A 9,429-nucleotide genomic window follows, 5' to 3' on the forward strand; every position below is an offset into this window, starting at 1 on the left:
GGAAATAAAACTACATATTAAGTATCACATAACTATTTTATTAAATCATAAATAAACAACTATTGCAGTAAACAGATTATTTATTATTAGCGTTTCAATACTTGGGTGCCGGAGACTCTTCCTTTGAGTAATCCCTGACAGGTGAGTAGAACTGAAAGGAGAACAATTAGTTTAATGTGTCGTTACCTTTAATAGAACAGCTCAATAGAAAAAAAAAAAAATATTGCCAAAAATACAATAGCTAGTGGCTATAAAATTATTACTACATGTTTTTTTGAAAAATACAGTCCAATTGTTAACACTACCTCCTACTACTGTGGTCCATAACTGAATTGATCCAATCAGATCTCTCTATATAAATAGAATTTTTAAAAACGACCTTCCTTTGAAGATTAACTTTTAAAAAAAATTAAGACTATAAAGATTCACAATCCTTTTCTGTAATTTTAAACCCAATTAAATATTTCCAACTTTAACCCTTAAATACCTGAAGTTTCAAATTTGATACCGGGGTTATAAATCTCATTGGGCGCCTACAATCGATTTTATTTTAATATTTGGCTGTTTACATGTTACCAAATGTTTTTTTCAAAATAAATATATAAAAATATTGTTTTGATGTTTTTACTATTTTTCCCCCATTAGTAAACACAGTATAGAATACACTTATATATTTTTTAATTTGATTTAAAAAATCAGGCTTTTAAGGGTTAATTGCACAGCAGGCTAACATTTTCTGTGGATCTCTGAACCCACCACAGATGGGGCACCTCTAACTCAATAAAGATCTGCTTTATATAATACTAATAACTATGTGAATAAATATACAATGAATAGAACACCCACATTATCCAACAGTGTCCACTGTAATCTACAGTGTTAGGGACACTGTACATTATGGTGGACACTGTTGCAATACTCGAAATGCAATATTGTTCTGTCCTCATTGTATTGTATATTATTTTAAAAAAATTGGTGATATAATACAAAAGTAAGTTTCGAATTATAATAGGTTTACAAATGAATTTGATTTAAAACCTTGTTCACAGTAACAACATAAAAGTCAAATAAGCAATGAGCATAAATGTTGAGTTAATCATTGCAGGTACGGGGGCAAGCCCTCCTCAATAATTGACTACTTGATAATGTAGTTGAGTATTTTAGCAAAATAAGTTTTCTATTTAAGTTCAAATATGAGCATTCTCCATGGGAAAGTATTTCTGAGAATTCAACTTGAGAGACAAATGTCAGTGACCCCCGGTGTCCAGTTCAGTTATGATCTATTTTTCAACATTAGTGTTCAGACAAATCACAGATGATATGTATTATGTCGGTTATGTAAATAGCAAAGTGTATAAGCACGCATGTAGTGTGCCTTGAGTGTTAAATGTTCTAATACACATGATGGAGGCTTTCTGAATTCCTCAAGAGGTCAACGATCATGAAAAAACTGCTCAAACTGTTAAACCTATTTAAAACTAGTCTACAGCATTCTCTATCTATATTCAGATACCTTATATTGTTTTGCCCTGTATTCTTCCCAAGGTTCTGGGTTGGTTTTCTTATTCCATGAGACGTCAGGGGAACGCAGGGCGAGCCGCGTTAAATAAACGATGGCACCGCCGCAACCCAGTGCAGTACAAATGTACAACGGGATCAACTACGCATTACATTAAAAATAATATTAATAATTCAACAAAATGAAAAATATCATAGGTTAATTATGTAAGACGCGAAAGGAGAAAGATAGCACATTAGACCATTAAACAAATGAATAACTTACAGCTTTGTGCTTTTTCAAGCTTTGAAGTGATAATCCCTGCATTTTGATTGTATAAAGCAATTTAGACTTAACGATCGATTAGTAATAGTAAAATTAATTCCGTATTCTCAAAATCGCTGCAAATCGCAAGCACAGATCAAATCCAGTATATCGCACTGTCTGTCAATTCGCTAATGAGATAAATATTATACTCTGTGGTCTAATTAGCTTCGTCAATGGTTAATAATAAGAATATTTGCGGTCATTATCCCAAATTTGATCTCTATGGAGCCTATAAGATTGTAAAATTTAATGAAAGAAATAAAAATTTAAGAAAACAGACATGAAATAGCAGTGAGGAAGAAGAAAAACATTTATGCTTCCTAACCGATGAAGGTCATAAGTTATCATTACATGAAGTGGCTTTGATAAGTTTGATACGGATGGATTAACAATACGATTTACAAATTATTTGTTAGTCCTTGTTCTTAATAATACAAGTATTTAACAACTAACAACAACATAAATATTTAGATATTAATCCTTAATCTATAATGATTCTATCTAATTCGTGACGTACACTGTGTATGTCATTAGACATATATTTATACTTGACAAGTTCTATAAGTAGTCTGTGTATCTGACACAAGTGCTATTCCAGAATAACCTCCTTTATTTACCCAATAATTATCTTATTGAGCTATAATAAACAAAATAATTACATTAGGTTTTTATCTAACCTTATAACTATCACTATGAGTTTTCTTTTGTGAGTATATTTGTTTTATGTAAGTAGGTACTATTTATATCTCGATTTCCAATGCTTTGACGTATTGTTTACGTTCGTTCATTATAATTATATATGGAATTGTTAGGTCTTATCGTAAATATTCACTATTTCCTTGTGTTGTTTGACTATTGATTGTATACAGGATAATGGGTCGCAACAAATATTATTTCTGTGCATGTTCTTGATTACAAAAAGCACTTTCCTGTGACGTGAATATTCTTTCAATAAATAATATTTCTATTATCTTAAAGTTATTATCACTAATTATTATGTTATTATGATTTTATATCAGCGGAAGTCGCTCCAATAAAACATTCAAACCAAAGAAAAACATTCCGGAAGGCACACACCAATATGACTTGATGCGACACGCGGCGGCAACTCTGGGCTCAGGGAACTTGCGACTTGCCGTCATGTTGCCCGAGGGCGAGGATCTCAACGAGTGGGTCGCGGTTAACAGTGAGTGTCATCAACAAATCAATGCTACTGTACATAATTAGCTACAGACCACAGGGACTGATCAGGGGACGCTGCCAGGCCAATGAATTAATTACAAGTTAACATGATCATTTATTATAAAAGGTGGTATTTTTTTTATCTGCGGCCGTAACTAGGTGCAGCTATTTTTTAATAGTTGTATTCAAAATATATATAAATGTATATATGAATAATGAGATATCTTTCAACTTACTAGGAACCCTGTGTGTTACAGTTTGCTGAACAACTTGTGTTGGTTATTGGCAAGGTTGTCAGGAGCTTCATTCAATGCAGATTATTGATTACAGTGATGATTGTTCAATTCAAAACACAATAGATTGGCTAAGCAGCCCTTAGTGTATGAGTCATAATTGATAGCATACACGGCCTAGTGTGTCAATCATAACTTCCTCCACACTATCACAATATGGACATCCTGTGTGTTGTTTATTTGATGGAGAGCAGTGTAGACCTGTAGTATATGAATAACATTATTTATTATGATACATTAATATACTAGCATGAAACTATTGAAGTAAGTAGATATGTAAAGCCATTTATTGAGGTATATAGGTACATGAAGTATCCTGGCACATTGAATTAGATGTAGCAATGTAATATTTTAAAATAGCCCTGTGGTTGGTAGTGGCCTTTTGAATTTTTTAAAGAATTACCTCAGTAACTTTCTCCTGTGGTATTTGTATGATTTGCCTTACTGGTTGTTTAAAGAAATATTAATCTGTGCTGAATACTTAGTATTTGAATGTGAGTTTATTACATTTTGTCACCTCCACCACTTGTCTAATTGCCATGAATAAATTAATTTGGCATACACATAACATTTGGGATACTGAAGGATATAAGTTACTTTTTATTCTTATAGTGCCTCTTCAACTAGTGGAGCTCCTTGTTTGTTGCAAGATTGAATAATTCAGCTGCACTAATGCACTGCATAACAATGCCTATCAGCTCCCAGATGTTGCAGAGACAAGATATTTTCTGCAACCGCCCTTTATTTACCAGCATCTTTGCCCATTATAGTTACATGTAGGAAGTTATATCTGTTGTGTGTAAGAACATGGTCAAGATATGAAGTTTCTACATTTATTATGAGTAATTAAATTTAGTATTTTTTAATTTAGTGGCAGTTATTCTGGTCACAGATAACAACTAGCACTGAATACATGAACGGAATCATATTGTTACAACAAGCTGACCATTAGTTCAAACATTATTTAATTTATTATATTATATTGATTATGTTCATACATTATTACTGAACAACACATCCATGAGTACAGCTACATTTTAATTTAGGTTTTAATAAATAAATACACCCTTGAACTGTACCAGATGAGATTTTTTTTTATTATTATTTAAATATATTCCTGAGCTTATATGCCCATGTTAGAAATCTTAATCGCATTGTACACACACATATGTATACCAAAATAACTCCATCTAGTGGTCAACCTGAGGAGTAATTCTGTTGTTTCCATAGTTACTCAATATGGATTATACAATTACATATCCAAATATTAACTGGTATGTTATATGAATACTCTATTTGTAAATACTGGGATGATGTCAATCTGTATTAATTATGCATTCCCAGGCAGCCTGTGTGATGTTCTAATATGAGTCATTGTGCTGTTTCAGCTGTGGACTTTTTCAACCAAATCAACATGCTGTATGGCACCATAACAGAGTTCTGCACCGAGGAGTCGTGCGCGGTCATGTCGGCGGGGCCCAAGTATGAATACCACTGGGCTGATGGGCACACGGTCAAGAAGCCCATAAAGTGCTCAGCGCCTAAATACATTGATTATCTAATGACCTGGGCACAGGATCAGCTTGATGATGAAACACTGTTCCCCTCTAAAATAGGTAAATATTTTTTTAACTAACTAAATAATTCAAACTTTTTTGAGAAATGGACAATGGGTACAGACATAAAGTACCATCATTATGCCGACAGGTGTGCCATTCCCGAAGAACTTCCTGTCGATGGCGAAGACGATCCTGAAGCGTTTGTTCCGCGTGTACGCGCACATCTACCACCAGCACTTCCCGCAGGTGGTGCAGCTCGGCGAAGAGGCGCATCTCAACACGTCCTTCAAACATTTTATCTTTTTTGTACAGGTATTTAGACCTAGTTATCCATTTTAATATCAAGTGATTATAGTACATAATCACTTGCATAAATAGTATAAATGCTGTTTATGCTATGTACCTACCTACCTGCGCAGACGTCGATACGACGCAGATATTCTAATATATAGATAGATAGTTTACTTACATTATTTACAGCACACAAATTACAACATATATAGGTATACATAAAAAGCAAGATAACATTCGTTTGTGCGTGCGCCATAACAATACAAAATGGTCACAACTCAATTTATTGCTTTGTCCTCAAAAGAGCAAAGCACTGATATTCTGTTGCGGCCAAAGGGAATAGGGTAACAATAAAACAATACTACCAGATTATCCGTACAGTGAACAGACAGATATGATAGTTTATCTAGCAGACAAATGGAACATAGAGGTAACTTGTTGGAATGTCTAACTTTTGCCTCTCAATTAAGAATTTTGGTATAATATTTCTTGTAATATTACACTATTAGTTTAGTATGCAAAATAGAAATGTGTTAGGCGTCTGATACATGGTGTGAACATACTGCCCGGCACGCAATGGGCAGTGGGCGATCGCCAACAAGTTGCTGCTTCAGTAATCGAAGCGATATTTTTCGTAAACGATTTCGCGTGGACGAAGCCGTGATGTAAAGCTGATATGTCGTAAATAAAAGCTAATATAGCATAGCTTTTTTCAATTCTCGGTTCTTACCACTTGCATTTGCAATATTAAGCACAGGTAATAAATGTATATTATCTTATAATAATTTGTGTTTCAATAACTGTCAATTTAATAAACCGTCTTTCAAAAAAAGCGTTCACGCTCACTTTCTTACTTTATCCGAGCAGTAAGTGCTTTATATTATTCTCAATTTCGTGTATAATATAGTATATATCATATATGTGTAAGTATATTTGTTATTCATATATATTTATTCGTTTATATATGTAATTTTAGTATGTATGTATATCAATAATTAGTAGTACCGCATTCGAGTATTCTGACACTGCACTATGGTTGACTGGGAGAGAATGCTTTTAGCATTAAGTCCGCCATGTACACATATTTGTACTGATGAATAAATAAATAAATAAAACTGACTTTGTGGCAAAACCAATTATTTTCATCTAAAAACTGAACTATCGAACCGATTTTGATAAAATTTCTACGGGACCAATCTGTAAGTATATCCATTCAGATGGAAAAAAAAACAAATTTTTCTAATTGATTTAAAATGGAAGAGATGCAAGGTAACAAACATTGTGAAAAACAAAAAATACACAACGGAATTGAAAACCTTAGTTTTGATGTTACGTGAAAAGAGAAATGGATTCATTGATCAGTGCACAGTGCAACTTATTCGGGCGAGTTTCACCATTCAGTCCACTGTATAATAATTAAATAATTAACTAGAGATTGTATTTAGGAATTTAGTTTGATCGAGCGGCGAGAGCTGGCGCCTTTGCACGAGCTGATCGAGAAGCTGACGGCCAAGGAGGCGCGATGATCAGGCGGCGTAGCCCCGGCCGCGCCCCGCGCCCCGCTACGCGTCCCAGTGTTACTACAAGGAACGGAACTTCACTAAAATATATCAGTCAATACATTTTCTTCATATTAATGAAAAGTAACACGAGTTGTCGTTGTGCGAGGGCGCGCATCGCCACTTAACTTGTATGCCTTAACGCATATTGTACGTACTGCGTAGTGAGCGGCGAAACGAGGAAAATCTTTAATTGCGACGTTTCTCGTTTCGTCGTTGTTAGTATCAATTAGCTCGTATTTAATTTATGAACTATTCGCGCCTAATATTAGTTTTTGTATTTAAAATTTGTACGATTTATTGATTGATTTGGTGAATCTTCTATTCGAATTGATCGACGTAGATCGGCATGTTTTTGTGATAGCTTTTACTGGGGCTGCTGCACCTGCTAGGTCGGATGGACCGTGTGTGCAGTCGACATGAGCAGCTAGCTGCCCGTACTCGTAACTTGCACCAGTAGACAGCCGGTATCGAATCGTAACCTGGCTTATAAACTGGACGGAGTTAATGATTCTGTCCATTGCCTCAGGAGGTAGGCAGCCGACCTTGTCGACCGCACATATGCAGCATGTCTGATAGTAGCCTGCTGATCTAATAGCGAGGATTATTTTAAAGACCGATCTGCGCTTTAGCAAAAATGATCTGGGTATGAGTGTAGCTAGTTATGTTAGGGTGGTACGCAACTTCGCGCACAGCACACCGCGCCGACTGCGGCGCCGGCTCGGAGCTCCGTCAGACAGGAGCCTCCGCCTGTCGCTTCGAGCACTCCGCCACCGCAACATCTACTGAACATGTAGAAATCTTTGAAAATTTTAAAATAGTTCGAGTTTCGGCTCATGAAGTGTCCGTTCACAGAGACCGACGTGGATTATACACTCGGAACCGGCCGAAGTCTATCAAGGCCTGTTCTAAATGCATACGATTAATATAATAATGAGTAGGGATAATATTTATATTATTGCATGTATCACATCTCCTATCAAATTGTTTATAATTACTCCTCTCCATCCAAAGGTTGCCTGCAAAAGATCGCTCTTATCGATAAGGTCGCCCATTGTTTTTCTCACTGTGATTATTTCTTGTAATTATTTATATTTATAATAAGTTTACTATTGTAATCTTTTGAAGGAAACAATAAAGTGTATCTATCTATCTATCTATTTTTCTACACTGTAAAATCATGTTTTCCTCTCATGCGTTCTTTTTCATTCACAATTGTAAAACGAGTAATATTTAGTCTACGGCATCCTTGTACATGTTTGTTGTTTTCTATGGCGGTTGTCTCGTCGCCGGCCGCGTGTAGTATAATAAATTATCTATTTGAATCATTTAAAACTCCATATTAAACAGTCAACATCTGTTGCCTCCACGAGTCGGTCCGTGTGGACGGAAACAAGCGTATTAATGTTGCGACCGGACGCGGCGCGCGCGCACCTAACGACAAAATATCAAACCGTAGGACGTAGATAAGTTTGCCTTTCTCTACGATAATAATAGAAAGTATATATAATCAGATTTTTTTTAGATTTGATACAGAAGATAAGGTTATCGTATGAATTATAGACAAGTATAAGAGATATTTTTAGAGTATAAAGTGAAATTTGTGTCCAACGTTGGACAGGCGTGATCGCAACTACTGAGGTATTTTGTTTTTTTTTACTTTAGTATCATCAGCAATCATTGGAATCTTTTGTTGCTTTACATATTTGTATATTGATTGTTCTTCTATGAAGTATATTTTGAAGATTTTTTTAATCGAAATGATTCGTGTGAGATGTTTATTTACTTATTTTGTTTACAGTTATGTCATTATATTTTAAATATCTATATTATTTATTTTCTAAAATTAAAGAAAAAAGTTGGTACTCGAGCATATAACCAAACGATGTGTTATATTTAATCATTGATGCTACCTATTTTGTTTGTATAGCGTAATATTAATTTATTTACAATTAGTGATATTTGGCCGAAATACAAACAGTCCCCGTGTAACGAGAACAGAAACGGGCACACTTGTAGTTGCTGCTGTGACAGACAGCAAGTGGCGGCCAGTGCTAATTGTACCACTTGTATATGTGATACGGGAAGCTGCGTTGGATTTCGGCCAAATATTCTATAAACATTAGAGTTATAATTTAGATCAATTGTATTTTTCACTTTTTTTTTTTTTATAATCACTTGTGCTACGTGACTGTAGGTACTGCCTAATAAGAATTGCATATATTCTGTGCATTTAATTGCATCGCATTTGAAAGTTCAAATTGTAACTGTGGTCTGTGTATAATGAATTTGACTGACGTGTTTTTCTCGAGATCTAATGTCATACAATGATATGAACTAATAATAAATAATATTATGTACAGAATGTTGTTTACTTTTCAACTTTTATAAGTTCTATTCAATTCGAGTTTAAAACAGATTTTTTTTTTATTGTTAGATATTTAGGTACTTTGGAAACAAAGTCAAAATTTCATAGAAGAGTTAAAATTGATTTATTAACTTTTTTATGTAAGTATTAAGTTGTACCATCGTTACCATGTAGCCTCAGTATAGAATGGGCCACCCCTTCCTTTCCGTTGCTGACGTAAGAAGCTATTTTTTTTTATTGGATGAAAATGAATGGTAACCCCGCCTGCGCTAACGGGATACGCTGGCGGAGCACCAGTGAAGGGTGATAGATGAGAATGAAAACAGGTCAGTTAGTCCATCATGATGAATTC

At 34.7% G+C, this 9,429-nt stretch overlaps 2 protein-coding genes and 1 long non-coding RNA gene across 5 annotated transcripts; 2 read left to right on the forward strand and 1 right to left on the reverse strand.

Annotated features, from left to right (window-relative positions):
• Positions 1–17: 17 nt before the first annotated feature.
• Positions 18–1,955, reverse strand: LOC113518901 (cytochrome c oxidase subunit NDUFA4). Its single transcript, XM_026903925.3, has 3 exons — positions 1,784–1,955; positions 1,514–1,660; positions 18–151 (listed from the first exon to the last, which is right to left on the reverse strand). The coding sequence occupies exons 1-3, from the start codon at positions 1,823–1,825 to the stop codon at positions 95–97; spliced, it is 246 nt and encodes an 81-aa protein (XP_026759726.1). The 5' UTR covers positions 1,826–1,955; the 3' UTR covers positions 18–94.
• Positions 1,956–2,381: 426 nt separating this feature from the next.
• LOC113518791 (MOB kinase activator-like 1) lies at positions 2,382–9,074 on the forward strand. Of its 3 annotated transcripts, none has more exons than XM_026903783.3 (5): positions 2,382–2,531; positions 2,845–3,011; positions 4,689–4,916; positions 5,008–5,171; positions 6,596–9,074. In XM_026903783.3, the coding sequence occupies exons 1-5, from the start codon at positions 2,518–2,520 to the stop codon at positions 6,674–6,676; spliced, it is 654 nt and encodes a 217-aa protein (XP_026759584.1). In that variant the 5' UTR covers positions 2,382–2,517; the 3' UTR covers positions 6,677–9,074. The 3 variants fall into 3 exon arrangements, with proteins under 3 accessions (XP_026759584.1, XP_052749548.1, XP_031770143.1); XM_052893588.1 differs by having other exon boundaries at positions 2,412–2,550; XM_031914283.2 differs by lacking the exon at positions 2,382–2,531 and adding an exon at positions 2,610–2,761.
• On the forward strand, positions 3,030–4,378 carry LOC128200370 (uncharacterized). The gene is made up of 2 exons (XR_008252694.1): positions 3,030–3,564; positions 3,913–4,378. It is a non-coding gene; the product is annotated as an uncharacterized LOC128200370 (long non-coding RNA).
• Positions 9,075–9,429: the final 355 nt, after the last annotated feature.

Source organism: Galleria mellonella, unplaced genomic scaffold (assembly GCF_026898425.1).
Source record: "Galleria mellonella isolate WM207_F2 unplaced genomic scaffold, CSIRO_AGI_GalMel_v1 utg1812, whole genome shotgun sequence".
NCBI lineage: Eukaryota > Metazoa > Arthropoda > Insecta > Lepidoptera > Pyralidae > Galleria > Galleria mellonella.

What these genes read in the sequence shown, in the direction of transcription:
- LOC113518901 (XM_026903925.3), bottom strand. Translation starts at nt 1,825, where the DNA reads ATGCAGGGATTATCACTTCAAAGCTTGAAAAAGCACAAAGCT. An exon ending in GCTTGAAAAAGCACAAAGCT is followed by an intron (nt 1,661 to 1,783) that starts GTAAGTTATTCA and finishes TGTAATGCGTAG; the next exon opens with TTGATCCCGTTGTACATTTG. An exon ending in ACAGGGCAAAACAATATAAG is followed by an intron (nt 152 to 1,513) that starts GTATCTGAATAT and finishes TTCTCCTTTCAG; the next exon opens with TTCTACTCACCTGTCAGGGA.
- LOC113518791 (XM_026903783.3), top strand. An exon ending in CGAGTGGGTCGCGGTTAACA is followed by an intron (nt 3,012 to 4,688) that starts GTGAGTGTCATC and finishes GTGCTGTTTCAG; the next exon opens with CTGTGGACTTTTTCAACCAA. An exon ending in ACTGTTCCCCTCTAAAATAG is followed by an intron (nt 4,917 to 5,007) that starts GTAAATATTTTT and finishes TTATGCCGACAG; the next exon opens with GTGTGCCATTCCCGAAGAAC.